The 16044-nt window shown below is 45.8% G+C and overlaps 1 protein-coding gene across 1 annotated transcript; it reads left to right on the plus strand.

Moving 5' to 3' along the window:
• Window positions 1-6099: 6099 nt before the first annotated feature.
• Window positions 6100-12622, plus strand: LOC127294356 (uncharacterized). The gene is made up of 3 exons (XM_051324158.2): window positions 6100-7822; window positions 7937-8919; window positions 12260-12622. The coding sequence occupies exons 1-3, from the start codon at window positions 6485-6487 to the stop codon at window positions 12405-12407; spliced, it is 2469 nt and encodes an 822-aa protein (XP_051180118.1). The 5' UTR covers window positions 6100-6484; the 3' UTR covers window positions 12408-12622.
• Window positions 12623-16044: the final 3422 nt, after the last annotated feature.

Genomic DNA, 16044 nt, shown 5'->3' on the forward strand with positions numbered 1-16044 from the left:
ATGGGACCTGCACCATCATCACCAGCTCTTGGTCCTCTTCTTCTGATGCTTCCTTGGGAGCCGTCGAAGTTTTCTCCTCCTTCTCCTTCTTCTGCGCCTTCTTTGGTTTTGTGGATCTCTCTGTTATCTCTTCCCAAAACACACCTGGCGGAATTGCGAGGCACTGCGATCCGATGTTTGTGAGAACATCGGCTTCATCATTGCTCAGCCTGCTGATGTGATTTACTTCGCATCCATCAAATAACTTCTCGAGCTCATTGTACACTTCCTTGTATGCCACCATGCTGTCATTGACTGCATCACATTGGTTCATGACTTGCTGAGCCACCAACTGTGAGTCGCCAAAGATTTTTAATCGGGTTGCACCACAAGCTTTCGCCATCTTCATCCCGTGTATGAGAGCTTCATATTCTGCTTCGTTGTTAGATGCGTTTGGGAACGTCATCCGTAGGACATACTTCAGTTTGTCGCCTTCAGGTGATATAAGTATCACACCTGCACCAGCTCCTTCTACCCTCTTGGACCCGTCAAAGTTCATAGTCCAAGTTCTCGATAAATCTGGGGGTCCTGTATTTTGCAGCTCCATCCACTCTGCGATGAAATCTGGCAGAATTTGCGACTTTATTGCTTTTATTTTTTCATATGTGATGTCCCGAGGGGAAAGTTCTATTCCCCAAAGGGAGACACGACCTGTAGCTTCTGGATTGTTCAGTATATTTGATAGAGGTGCTTCATTGACTACTATTATCGGGTGTGCCGAAAAATAGTGGCGCAATTTCCTTGCGGTTGTGAACACTCCATATGCTAGCTTCTGATACTGCGGGTACCGCTGTTTTGAAGGCGATAAAACTTCACTAATGAAATATACCGGCCTTTGCACTCCATAGAGTTTTCCTTCTTCTTCTCTTTCGACAACTAGCGCCGTGCTGACCACCTGAGGTGTGGCTGCAATGTATAACAAGAGGGGTTCCTTTTCCTTCGGTGCCACCAATATTGGTGGTGTCGAAATTGTGCGTTTAAGATCCTCGAAGGCTCTGTCTGCTTCTTCGTTCCACTGAAATTTTTCGCCTTGCTTGATTAACGCGTAAAACGGTAACGCCTTTTCTCCTAGCCTGGCGACGAATCTGCTTAAAACTGCGACTCGCCAGTTAGCTGCTGTATTTCTTTCAACTTTATTGGCTTCCTCATTGTTACGATAGCTTGGATTTTTTTCGGGATTAGCTTCAATCCCTCTTGCTGAGACTAGGAACCCGAGAAGTTCTCCTGCAGGGACGCCGAAAGAACATTTTGTTGGGTTCAGTTTGAGGCAAAAATTTTCGAGGTTGTCGAAAGTTTCCTTCAGGTCCTCGATTAGCGTTGCCCCCTTTTTTGACGTTATGACGACATCATCAATGTACACTTGTACGTTTTTCCCAATCTGTGTTGCTAGGCACTTCTGCATCATCCTCTGGTACGTTGCTCCCGCGTTTTTCAGACCAAAAGGCATTGTTCTATAGCAAAACACGCCATAAGGTGTGATGAACGCTGTTTTGCCCTCGTCTTCTTCTTTCAATCTGATCTGGTTATAATCAGAATATGCATCCAGGAAGGAAAGACATTCACATCCTGCTGTGGAGTCGATAATTTGATCGATCCTCGGGAGGGAAAAGTGATCCTTTGGACAATGTTTGTTGAGACACGTAAAGTCGACACACATGCGAAGGACTTTAGTGTTTTTCTTCGGGACCAATACTGGGTTTGCGACCCACGTGGCCTCTGTATGCAACTCCTTGATGAAACCAGCTTCTCTCAGTCGATCAATCTCTGATAGCATAGCTTTGCGGTTTGGCTCCGAAAAACGCCGCAAAGGTTGTTTTATTGGTCTCGCTAATGGATCCAAGTTTAGGTGGTGCTCGGCAAGTTCCCTGGGTACTCCTGGCATGTCAGCTGGACACCATGCGAAGATTTTCCAGTGCTCACGGAGGAACTCGATGAGCGCGCTTTCCTATGCGAGGTCCATGTCTGTTGCGATGGACGTCGTCTTTTTTGGATCTGTCGGGTGAATCTGCACCTCCTTAGAATTTTTCGCAGTATTAAAGGTTGACTCTTTGTTAGGCCTTCCTACATCTGGCAATACGTCATAATCAGTCGTAAGCCTTGACGCCATGTATTCCGCTTGCATCCCGAAGGTTTCTGACAGTCGATGAAAATCCTTGTCACATTTATCGGCTAGCGCGAAGCTTCCTTTAACTGTGATTGGTCCCTTAGGTCCAGGCATCCTCCACAACAGGTATGTGTAATGTGGTACCGCCATAAACCTGGCATATGCTGGACGTCCCAACAAAGCGTGGTACTGTGATGGGAAATCCACGACTTCAAACTCCAGCCTCTCTATCCTGTAATTTTCTCGGGTCCCAAACTGAACGTCGAGATTGATCTTCCCCAACGGATAACTTGGCTTCTCTGGCGTGATGCCATGGAAATGTGTGTCAGTTGGGTTTAGATTTGCTAGAGATATGTTCATCTTCCTTAGTGTATCTGCATACATAAGGTTTAAACTGCTGCCTCCATCTATGAATACTCGAGATACGTCGAATCCTGCGATTACTGCTGGTAAGATAAGTGCCGACTGCCCTGGTCGAGGAACTTGCTGTGGGTGATCCGCTATTGTGAAGCCAATATCTTGACCTGACCAATTGAGGTACTCAACCGTTGGTGGAGGCATCTTCTCTGCCATGAACACCTATCGCGAGATTACTTTTTGAGCTCTATTGGATGGCCTGCCTTTCTGAATCATCGAGACCGCTCCGTTGGAATTGGGATCAACGTAAGGTGGTGGTGCAGGTGCTGCCGCTATTCTGAGCTGGTGTCGATTTTCGTCCGTAATTGCGGGAGGAGGTGGCAAGTGAATCTCACTCCTGGGCCCTTGAGGGTTTCTATTTGTCGCCTGGGCATTGGCGTGCCCTGCCCACCTTAACATTGCCTGAAAATTTCGGCAATCCTTTTGCAAGTTCCCTGACTATCTCTTTCCGTTGTTGTTGAGATAGAAATGCATCTGACACGGCCCGTTCATCATCTCCTCGGGGGACACGAAAGGTCTCTGGAACCTTGGCCCATTATTTTGCCTGTTGTTTCGGGAGTCATCTCTATTGTCGCCTCGCTGCTCGTTGCTCCTTTGATAGTCATCTCTATTGTTTCCTCCAGCGCTTGCTCGAAAGCCAGCCGAAATTTGTCCAGGAGCATCATAGCTCGAGTACTGCCGAGGAAATCGTTGCCTATTTTGATAATTTCGACCGCGGTCCTCCTCTGGTGACCTATGCCGTTTGTTGTGAACAGCATCTTCTCCATCTGCCCATCTGTTTGCTATCTCCATCAATGCGGATACTGTTTTTGGGTTATTTCTTCCCAAGTCCTCGACAAAATCTCCCCGCCGGATTCCTGCGACAAACGCATCTATTGCTCTCTCATCAGATATATTCTCTGCCGAGTTTTTAATGATATTCCACCTTTGGATGTACTTTCTCATTGATTCGTCTGGCTTTTGTCAACACGCCCTCAGTTCCTCTAGTGATGCAGGTTTTTTGCAAGTGGACCGGAAATTTTTGACGAACACATCCTCGAAGCTATCCCAGCTGTCGATAGACCCTGGAGGAAGCTTCTTTATCCAAGATCGCGCGGCTCCACTCAGATGTACCTGGATGCTCTGCATAGCTGTTGCTCTGGTTCCTCCTGTCAGCTTCACTGTCTCGAGATAATCGACTAGCCAATCCTCTGGATCTTGCAGGCAATCGAATTTTTTGAAGTTATCGGGTAATTTGAACCCCGAAGGAACTCGAGTTTTTCGGACCCTCCTTGTGAAGCACAGCAGCCCACACATATCCTCTTCATCTAGCTCTGGGGAGTGCCGATGTTCCCTTCTATTTTGTCGTGCTCTGTCCACCCTTGCTTGCGCTGCTGTGTCTCTTGCTCCACTTGTTCTCTCGGAAACTGGTGCTGCTACCGCAGGCCGTGGACTATTTTGCCTTGCTGTTCCTTTGGGAGGTGTTGCTGCAAACGCCATTCCCATGGCCCCAACACCTGCCATGGCCATATTGTACAACGCCTCTCTTGGATCTTCGGGAGGTGGCCTGGATGCAAGGATAAAGGCTTGTGTCGCCATATACCCAGCTTCCGGTGTTTTAGTGATAATGTTCCCTCTCGTGTCTATCGACATAAAAGACATGTCGAGGTTTTGAACCAAGTGCTCTCTTTCTGCCTTAGGTATGTTTTGCTGCCTTGATCTTGCTCTGTTCCGAGCTTCCCTGTGGCTATCTCCCGAAGTTCCTGAATATCGACTTAACTCCGCCCTTCGCCTGCTTGATGCAGAGGCTGCTTTCTGCCTTCTATCTAACTCGATTTTCTGCTTCTCGAGCTCCCGCCTGGTACGTGCAAGCCTATACTGATATGCTTGTAACTCCTCAGGTGTCGCCGTTACAGTCATTGGCTCTGTACCATTAATAGCTCTTGCGACTCGATCCCACACTTCTTGTGGAAATCGCACCATCTCTCGTGTCCCTGGTCCAATATATTTTGTTCCTAGACCTCTCGTGAGATCTGCAGGATCGATATATGGATTCCCTGCCTCGTCGAAGTTCTCTGATGTCTCTTCATGTGGGCGACTCGGATCTCCGATTGCATAGATCTGATGATATTTTGGATATTGAACCATGTTGGGTTTGGTGACACCATCATAGAGATTGGTGAAGACCTTGCCCAGGGTAGTGGATCTGTCGATGAAGTTGAAGCTGTCGAAGCTATTCGAGTCATCGCTTATATCTGAGTCCGCAGACGACTCGAAGGACATGTCGCTGAAGATCTTGGCGAGCTTTTCGCTTGCCCTGGTGCTGATGAAGCGTGGCGATGAAGTCTCCTCTTCGCCTGACTCGATTGATGATGTTGAGTTCGAAAAATCGGAATCGACCGCCGATAATCCCGACGAGATCGGAATTTTGAGACGATACGCTCCCTCCTTCTCGACGCGAAAGTGGAACCTTCCGAACGTCATCTCCATAGGCTCCTCCAGATACGCATATGCATCCAAACGGGAGGGCGGGTGAGGAACAAAATCGACAGGACCAGTTGCGATCTGTTTACCTCGATCCATCGCGTTGCTTGCTGTTGACGAAGTCGACGATCTTGAACGTGTCATCGAGATCAGATCCTTGACGCCTCTAATTCCCACAGACGGCGCCAATTGACAAAGGATTAACTTGTAAATACCTACGGGTTGTAGACTAGGGTTTTAGTTAGAAGTAGAGGGCAAGTAGATCTCGAAGGTTTCAGCCGAAAAGTACTCGACGATATGAAAACTAGGGTTCGTGAGACAATGAATCGATGCTTTCTTTGTCCATCGACTCCCCCTTATATAGGAGGTGGAGCCGAGGGATTCGTGATGTACAAGTTACAAAGTCCGGGAAGGTTTCTAACTCCTCCCGTAATATTACAAGTGTTCTCTCCTAATACAACTCTAGCTTTCCTTAACTAGCAAGTTGGGCTTCCGAATTCTTCTTATCCTTCGGGTCGTGGGCCTTCAGTAAACCTCGGGTACCATCTTTGGCAGGCCCATTGGGGATACCTATGTCACACCCGTTTTTCACTGCAACAGTTTTAAATTTGACCAATCTTTCACACAAAATAGCAATATAGGTGACAATTAATTTCTATATTATTGAACTACATGTGATTATGAACCTAGCAATAAGTTAGTGTCATAAATGCTACTATTTTTTAAAAGTTGGTCAAATATAATAAAGTATAACTTAAAACATGTCTAATTGTACGCTTATTTGTGGACGAAGGGAGTGCTGGGAGTTACAATGTCATTTGCTAGAAAAGCAAAAAAATATGGTGACAATTCTAGAAATCAGAAAACTGGGCAATAACACAGTATTTAACTGTTTTCAATAGCTATCTGTATTTCCCACTCCAAAGTCTAACCAGGGTAGAAAAATGTAGCTACCGTGTGTCATTAGTGTAGGTACCAGTTTGTTAATTAGAAAAGGCGAACGTGAGAGCAATCCAAAAATAACTGGAGAAAAGGAGGCAAAAAGAAAAGAAAAATGATGCTTTATCTGGTTCCCCTTCTCTCGCCGACCAAACCAAGAAGACAAAGAGAAAAAATCAAAGGAAATTACACAATCCGAGAGAGAGGAAAGCTAGGGTTTTCGCCATGGCCACCGCCCACCTCGAGCTCCTCCACACCTCCAATCCCAATCTCTCCTAGGGCATCCGCGACAAAGGAGCCGCCTTTCCTTCCTTTCCGCCTGCTCCCTCTCTTCCATCCCAGGGTTTCCTTTCCCCCTTTCCCTTTCCGCTCTCGAAACCGCCGCATCGCATCGCATCGCGCCGCAGACCGACCGAGCAAGCAAGCCACCCGCTTTTGCCATCAGGTAGGTGGTGAGATTCGGAGGGAGGCGCTGGCGATCGACCTCCGGGTGAGGGCCTCGGCGGCGGCGGCGGTCGGATAATGTGTATACTGTGCGCCGTGCAACGGTGGTCGCGGCGCGTCGCCACCATGCTGCCGTGGCTCGTCCTCCCGCTCATCCTCCTCTGGGCGCTCTCCCAGCTCCTGCCCGCCGCCTACCGCTTCGAGGTCACCTCCCCGCGCCTCGCCTGCGTCTCCGTCCTCCTCCTCACCCTCTTCTGGTACGAGATTCTCCTCCCACGCCTCTCGCTCTGGCGCGCACGCCGCTCAGCGCGCCTCCGCGAGGAGCGCCGCACCCACGCTCTGGAGCTCCAGAAGCTCCGCAAGACCGCCACACGCCGTTGCCGCAACTGCAACAATCCCTACAGGGATCAGAACCCCGGTGGTGGCAAGTTCATGTGTTCCTACTGTGGCCATGTATCCAAGCGCCCTGTGCTTGACCTTGGCCCTGCGGGGAAGGTGCCGGCTGGGTGGCCTTGCACTCAGGATTGGGCCAATGCTGTTGGCGACCCGGGTTACTGGCTTGACCTGCAGTGCTCCACCGACAACTCATACTCTGGATTCTCATGGCGTCTCTTCTCATGCTTTTGCGCAAGTATGGCATGGTTCTGGAAGAAAGTGTTTAGGTTTGGGTCATCAGGGGATGGCAGCAGTTTGAGCCGGGATGGAAGAGTGTTGACAAAAGGAGGCGAGAATGGACCGAATTCTGAGGAGAGCAGAGTCGACAAGGCGAAAAGGAAGGCTGAGGAGAAGAGGTTGGCTAGGCTGGAGAAGGAAATGCTGGAGGAGGAGGAAAAGAAGCAGCGGGAAGAGATGGCCAAATTGGTGGAGGAGCGAAGAAAGCTGAGGGATGAGAAAGCAGAGGCTGAAGAAAGATCCAAAGGCGCTAGCCCCGTTGGGGAGAAGGATGCTAGGAAGGAAGCAGAACGGAGGCGGCAGGAGAGAAAGAGGAAGGAAGACAAGGGATCAAGCAAGAGCAATTCAGATTGCGAGGATGTTGACAGAAGAGTAAGCAGAGATGGTGAGATGAAGCGCGGCTCCGGTAGAAGGAATGAGACAGACAGGCGGGATGCAACAAGAGGTTGGACAGAGGGATATAAGCCCCATAACTCTGAAGCTAACAGTCCGGGTAGTAAGATAGTACAAAACAGGACAAAGTACTTTGGCCGAATGGCTGGAGGTTTCGGCGGTGGTTCCTTTTTTGGTAGAAGTGCTCAGGCCCCTGCCCCTCAAGCTAACAAGGTGACTAAACCGCTTGTTACTGCAACTGACCAGAGTAATGCAGTCAAAAGAGATACCCAATCTGCAGCAACACCAGCAATGGTCAAATCTGCTCCAGCCGGAGAAACTAAAAATTCGTGGACTAATCTTCATCAACCTGTAAGTAACAAGGGCATTACTATTTAGTGTATGTTATCAGTTGAACAAATAGCCTATATTGTTTTCACCCAGTTGACTATCTTACATTTATTTATTTTGTGTTATGCTATACAGGTTAGTACAAATATGCAGGGACATCCAACAGGCGTTAAAAAGTCATGGCATCAGCTGTTTAGTCGCTCAGCATCAGTTTCCCCCTACCCCACTGTTACTGCTTCAGCTCGCGAAATGAACTTGCTGCCTGAACCAAATGGAGCACAAATAAATAGTGCTCAAAATTTTCTGGCCCAGTATCCTCCTCTGGACAGCAAGTTAAGCCAATCCATGCACTCTACAGGGTTTCCGCCAGTGAATGGAGAACCTGCTAACATTCCACTATCTCATTCCCCAGCTGGACACTTGCCCTTCTTTAAAGAGGCCGAAGCAGCATTACTGGAAGAACCAGAGCAATTTGAGGATCCATGCTATGATCCTGATGCCATCGCATTGCTTGGGCCAGTTTCAGAGTCTCTTGACAACTTCCCTCCAGACTGGGATAGTAGGTTCGTCTTGAATGATATCCCTAAAGAACCACATGTTAGGAACCCCATGCCTTCACCAATTGAGTGTCCTCTATCACGATTACGGACTGTTGAAGAAAATCCTATCAAATCCTCACATTTCTCAACTGCAAAAGGGCATAATGGTTCAGTGTCAACTGAGGCTACCAATGAGCAAGGCACATGGCAGATGTGGAGCACACCATTGGTTCAGGACAGTTTAGGCCTGCGAGGTCCTCAGGCACAGTGGTTTCTACCAAATACGAATCAACCCAACCATGGTACAAATCAACTTAACCATGGTACAAATCAACTTAACCATGGTGTCAATCGTTTGGGTGGTGGAACAAGAAGCCCCCTTGGTGCTGGTTTGGATGACAATGGTTTATGGCTGCAGAGATCACCCTTCCAGCAATTGCCTCTTGATACAGAGAGTCTGTTCCTTTCACACAATGTGTCAGAAAATGCTATACACAATGACTTTGGTTTTGGATCTCCAAACAAAGCAGCCCGTGTGCACCCCTTTAGGTCACCTGATCCTGGTCATTCTTGGTCCAAGTAAGTCCTCTGACATACTATAATGATGTTCTAAATTTTCTGCAGCAATAAAGTTTTGTGTCCTTATCAACTGTTTGACATTCTTAACTTAAGCTTGAAACTTGTTCGTATGCTGTGTATAGCTTTGTATATCAATACATGTAAGCAGCAATGCGCTGAAACATTTATATGATACTTCTACCAAAACATATATATACATGGCATGTATCTGTAACTATAGAAGCTCAAAAAATTATGTAATAGTTCCTGAACAGACAGCCAAGATAAATTTATAGGTAATGCCCATTGTTTGGTATGCAGTACCACTGACTGCTTAGATTTCTACAATATTCTGTGCTAGAATGAGTGCCATCTCGTGTATTGTGAAACACATGTTGCTCCAAGGGTATGTGGCTGATCCTTTTCTCTCTGAACCACTAGAAGCACCAGTTATCTTTGGCACTCCGGTTATTAGTCTTGTGTATGACAAATAATTAAACATGCGACAGTGCATGCAGTTCAGTTGTTCTGCATATGCGACGAATGATCACGCCATTATCTTTAGATTACTCCCTCTGTCCCAAAATGTAAGGCGCCTAAGGATTAGTTAAAAGTCAAATCTTACTAATTTTGACCAAATATTTAGGAAAAATATCTACATCTACAATATTAAATGAACATATTAAGAAAATATAGTTTATGGTGAATCTGTTGATATTGATTCAATATTGCAATTTCTCATATTTTTGTGTATAAACTTGATCAAACTTAGAAAACGTTGACTTTTGAATAATCCTTAGATGCCTTACACTTTGGGATGAAGTATTTTTTTAAATTTCTGTATTTGGTGTTTGCTGGTGGTTCACGCTGATGGTCAACTGGTATCTGAAACTATTAGGTAGCAAGAATGGCAAGTGAATCTTTCAATTCTATGTGTTGTTGCCTGTCAAGAATTTGTTTGAAGTGATCCACAAATCGCAGACAAGATACTAAATGGTTATTGTTTCCATTTACTTGTAGAAACTTTCGTCCAGTGCCATTTCCAGTGTATTCAGTCTTGTTTTGCAGCGTAAAATGTAAATATATTATTTAGAGGGCATGAATTGCCTGACAATCATTGAGTCCATCATACTTGGAGTGAAAAGAGTGAATAACCATAGTGTGGGCACATGATGTTTAGTTTTATTTGTTGTGTCAATTCCAGCATGTGCATTCTGTGGCTTATCTGCCATTTGTGCTGTGCAGAGTAGCTCACTGTAAGCTAAGACTGTCCCATTTATTGCTATCAAATTTGAACTTCTCTTTCTTATGTTTGGCAAGCGCTTTAATTTTACTTTACCAGTTTAAGGGACCAACAATATGTTAGGAAGTTGGAACAATTTACTATTTAGGGCAATTGAGTGAAATTTGTTTACCCTGAAGGCTAAGATGAATCATCCGTTTTCTTGTATCCATAACGGCAGCACAACTGTTACTTTGTGTGGCCTTCAAGAAATTGACAGCATAAATTAAGTTCTTGGAATTGTATTTGTGCCGATTTGCTACCTGCATCCATTTTGGCCTTTCTTTGACTGGAGGTGGCTTTATTTAAAAATACCGAGTCATGGAGGTGTTGCCAGGACACAACAAAATGTGCATCATCGTTGCGGTAGATTTGGCTCAGTATGGAATACTTGGTATGGTTGGTCAACCCGGGAGCAACTGTTCCTAACAAACCAATGGTATGTTTGTTTTGAGCCCAAGTTCAACCTACTGCAAATTTTGGCCAAGCTTTTGCTTGGCCATGAGATGCAAGCGAAATGAACTATAGAGTTGGCACTTGGCATGGGACCACTGCAGCACTCATCAACTCCATACTGGAAAGATGTACCCTCAGTTCCATGCTGGAGCCACTCAACAAACTATCAACTCCAAGATGAGAAATAGTAAAAAAACTAGCTTCTAGATCTGTAGTTTTCTTCGGCAATCTGTAGTTATCTTTCATGTTAAGCTACTTTATGTATGCACTTCCTCAAAAATTGGGAATAGGGATGAGAAAACTATCATTTTGTTCATCTGTTCTTTCCCTTTGGTTGAAAATCACTAGTAGTTCGTTTGTTTGTTTTATGATCTTGATATTGTGGAGGTTAGGGTGGCAAGGTTGCTCGGTTGGTAACCAACAATGGGAGGTCGCTAGTTGCATCCATGTGAGTTGGTATTGAAGCTATAATAAGTAGGTTTATTTTCTACGGTATCTTATACAAATAAAGATTTATTCACTTAGTTTGGATTATTATCTACTCAATTCAACTCTACTTGGACGAACACATCTGTCAGAACCTGTCTTGGGACTCAGGTATTCTGACTCGGCATGATTATATGGACGTGAATCTGACATGGAGTTTGAGTGTCTGATGTGGGAGAAAAGTAAATAGGGAGTAGGTGTCTGGGACCCAGTAACACGGAAACACAATTTGAGCGATGACAGTTATGGGTTATATTACTGGTTAGGCCCCAGCATGTAGGTCCTATGCAGTGACCAGGTTAAATACAGGGGGTTCATTGTATTAAAGTGTATATTTTAGTTAAGTGTTCTTCACTTTACAGTGGCAATATTCACTAGACTGAGTCTGTTCTGCAACAATAGATATAGTTTATTTTTTATATTCATAGGCATCCTAATGCTTATAGAGTATCTTAAAATTACTTGTAAAACAGACTATTTCCATCTTGCATTTGCTGGAGCAGGTGCCCACAACCACGCCCGGTGCCTTGTTATGAACTAGCTCTCATTATTTTTGTAAAAAGTCAAAGAATATTACTTGGGCTTTGGTCCAGGCCCAGGACTAAAACCTGAGTGGCCCTAGTCCTGGCTCTGCCCCAGTCTAATACCTTTATATTCTCGAATGCATGAATTCGGAAGTGGAACCTATATTGCATTATCTGTTGGTGCCTGAATTCATTTTCATTCTTCCATTGCACTTGTAGCTTGTTAGCTTGTAATTAAGACACGTGGTCTTGTATAAATGGAGAAGATAACTTTGTGAATCCTTCTTATGCACTTTTTAGGTTTTACAACAGCTTGTTCCCATCGTGTTTTATGGTTGGCTGTTCTGCAATTTCATAAGCTCTATAGTTTAGGTGCAGCTCAAGTAACTGAGCGTTACTGATATTCACGACACATGTTTGATGTTTCAAGTGTTGGTCTTGGCAAAAGAATAAGAGACATGTAATGCCATACCACTGATGCGTTTCATTTCCTTCAAATTTGTCCTATATTGGCATGTTATCAAGAGATATACATGTTAATTTATCTAGAAGTTATGTTATATTCTACTTGCTTCATAGAATGAAAACTTATGCCTTGTTATGATTATTGCAGTGAGGAACTGGTGCTGAATGGACCCCAGGTACCTGGTCAAATCTGTTCACCGACTGGAGTGCATACTGGTTTGTTTCCAACTAGTCCCGATGTACAATCAGTTTGGTCGTTCGATAAGAAAAGAGACAACATAGAAGTTATAAAATGATACGCCTGAAGCAAGGCTCCCTCCTTCCAATTAGGGAGTTGCGGAGATATGTTGGACTGTATTATTCCCTTATGCTAAAAAGAAACATGGCCATCTTATTTAGTAAATCACTCACCTCTTAACATTATGCCCATGCATCAATGTCGGGCTTCTCACCTGACGCTCTTGTTTGGTTCATATTTTTGGTGGATTAAATACAATGTGGTTCGGGATCTTATCGCGTGCTCGCTTGCTTTGCCTGGTCATGCTCTGTTGCGACCAGTCAGTCATCAGATTATCGGGAATCTAATGGAGTTCAACATTTTTGTTCCTTCAACATTTTTGTTCCTTTCTCGATAGTGCGCATGTTTGGGCAGACGCTGAATCTTAGCTAGTCCGTGTGAAGTGTGGATGTTTCTATCATATTCTGCAGATGGTACTGGATGCATTGCTGGATTGAAACAAGGACTGAGAAATCGCTGTGGAAGCAAGTGCTGTCTGCATTTAACTGCCTTCGTGCATCTTAATTATATTCTTATCCAGTTGCTTCTGTGTTATCCAATTTTAAGTGTTGGAAATGGGAGGCGTACAATTTTTTTAATCTGCATGCGTCCGTTTCTTGGATCAGTTCGATTGATAGAACCCATGCAAGTCTGAGTCCGTGTGCATCTAAAAAAATAAGGTCCGAGTTTCCGAGTGCTTGTGTGCATGTGTTGCAACTTGCAAGTGGTTCGTTCACCAGTTGCCACTTGCCAGCTCTTGCCTGCCGCTGAAGCAAAATAAATCTATGGTGATGGTGATGCGGACATGGTTGTCTATTTCGGGTGTAATTGATTGCTGGCAACGAATTTTCTATGTTTCTACTTTTGGCTCGCTGGAGCTGGACTTGTTAAAGATCGATCAACTAGCCAGTTAGCTCGACCCAACTCATTTACTAACCGACTCTAGATTTAAAAGCTTGCGAGCATCTCATGAGTAGCTCATTAAAATCTGTTAAAAGGAACATGTTTCCTTGTGCATATTTGGCCAATGGTTTGATTGTTCGTTAAAATCTGTTAACAGCTGGTGCAGATTTGGCTAATACTAATTTGGTTGCCAGCAATCGCTGATTCTTTCCCTGACGAGGAAGTACAGATGTTTGAAAAATAACCATGTTATTACTTTACTCTTCAAATGGTGATCTTACCACACCTAACTAGCCGTTACGAAAGTATCAGAACACCATCAACACACATCACAACACATGAGAACAAATCGATTAGCACAGTCAGGGTGTTTACACGAATACCATACGAACACCATGATCAAAAGCACACGTATGGGAGTGCTGCCACTAGCAGCCAAGTGTGGGGGTTGCTCTCCCAGCCGCGCCCCTAACAGGATTTTTCAAACGAAAATTTAAAATTCATTATATTTTGTTATATTTTACAAACTAGAATGAAATTTAACTAATATACCTAACAACTTAAGCATGTCATCACATCGCTGGTAGTAGGGCTAGCTGCAGTTGAACTTCTCCTACCCCATCCTTGACGCCACTAGGGCGGTCGTTTGTGCCTTCGCCGCCTCCTCTTGAGCTTCCGCCGTCGTCTCCAAGGTCAACGTAGTTGTCCCTCTCACATGCCGACTTGCATTGCCGACGGACAAGGGAGCCGCCATCGCTCTCAGGTTGTTGCATGATTCTTCGAGGGTGAGGGTGAACACGAGCGCAAGGTTGTTGTTGGGGTCGGCGATGACACACACCATCGCCTGCCTCTAGGTGTCTGCAAAGCAAGGCTTTCCTTGGACTTCTTCGCCGAGAGCCATGCTCCTTCTTTGAGCTGAGGAAGGTGACCCGTCCACGAAGTGGCAATGGCCGTGCCGACTTGTAGAAGACAATGCCACCATCACGCAGTGTGGCTCGCATCCTTGGCGGGGAGATCGGCTCCTCCTTTACCTCGTGCTTCAGAAGATGAGGGGAAAGGGTGCTTGGAGCCAAGGTCAAGAGCTCCACCAAGGACGGCGAGCGTGTCTTCGTCATCCTCGAATCCTATCGCATCGGTGCACATGGTTGCGAGGGTAGCATACGAGGAAGATGCTCCCTGCCGCCTTGGATGTGGGCGATGATAACCAAGCACACCCCACCAACATTCAACGATCTAGAAAACCCTAACAATAGATCTTTGTCATTGTTTGTTTTTTCCGAGTCGTTCCGGAGTCATCAACATTATGCATACATCATATCCATGTTTTTGAAAAAAATAAAATCATTTTATGAACTCTAGTTATTTTTTTTCTCCGTCTCATATGGTTTTATAAAACCCTCATTCAAATCCCTTCATCAAGACAAAACCCTAAAACAAATATTTTTGAAATCCCGCAACTTGTTTTAAAAGAAAATAAAGTTTCAAATAAGAAACAATTGTTCAAAAGAAAAAGGCACGGACTCCTCTTTTCTGGCTCTCTTTCTTATCCACCAAAAGCATCCCAACCTTCTTTCTCACCCGGTGGCCAAATCATCCACTCAGGAGAACACCAACCCGTACCATTTCATCCCCTAATATTTTTCTTTCCCCTCCCCCCTCTTGTTGTCGTCTTCTCCCTCACGCTGGAAACATGACCTTCTCTTGCCGACGTCATAGCGCACCATCGCGCCTCCAACTCCTTTCCCCCTCCCTTAAATCCCCTTCTTCAGTGCCGCCCAAAACCCTAGTTGTCCCCTGAACCCCTCTTGCGCCGTTAGACCCTCTTCCTCTCCTTTTCTCCTTCACTCCCAAGCGCCACCGCCGCAGTCCACCGTCGCCCGGCCATCTCCGTCCACCCCAAGACACACCACCGCCACTGCCACCACCACCGTTTGATGCACCACGCCGTCGAGCATCTCCAAGAGCAATTAAATGGAGCCGGGAAGCCCCAGGACATCACCTTTGACCTTGTTCTCTTCTCCAATTTTGACTGTGCAAATCGATGATTTTGTCCCCTCTGGTCCTTCCCCTCCTTCTCTGGCTGCAACTTTGGCACCCCTGTGAGAACGCGCACCTCTAAGACCGTCTTCCCTTCTTCCTCGCGCTCTAAATTTCCTTCCCGATGGTGAACCACTTTTCGTCCATAGAACCTCAACATGAGCGACTACGGTGAGCCCCAAGATGGTGCACCGCCCTTTTTTCTGGTCCCCGGCAACCACGCGCGCGTCTTGTTTCGGCCTGCATCGACCACGCACTCCTCGACTTGCGCTAGTGTCTGAAGTTGACCATGTCAAGCCTCGCCAGTGTGGCGCCGACATGGCGCTCGGGCCCGCATGTCAACATGCGAGGCTAAGTCCACTCTCGGTGATCTTCTCTCTCACATCCGATCTAGATCCAGCCCTTTTGCAACAAGGCCCCTGTACTCCTTCATACCAACACGTGGTCCCTGCTTGTGTCAGTTCTTTCGGAGAACTGCTGAAACTAATTTGGAGACCTTGTGCAGTGTCCAATGCCCAGGCAGCAGTGGCCCCGCTGATTAACGGCCCGGGCCGGGTTCCCCTTCGATGAGAAGTGTTCTAGTGACTTTGGGCCCCGTCCGTTAGTCTAGCTACTGCCTTGGTGAGAAAAGCACCAGCCCTTTTCTGTTTCATCTGAAAATTTCAGAAAATGTATAAATCTTAGAAAATTCATATCTTCCATGCTTTTCAATCATA

This window comes from Lolium perenne, chromosome 4, assembly GCF_019359855.2.
Source record: "Lolium perenne isolate Kyuss_39 chromosome 4, Kyuss_2.0, whole genome shotgun sequence".
NCBI classification, from domain to species: domain Eukaryota; kingdom Viridiplantae; phylum Streptophyta; class Magnoliopsida; order Poales; family Poaceae; genus Lolium; species Lolium perenne.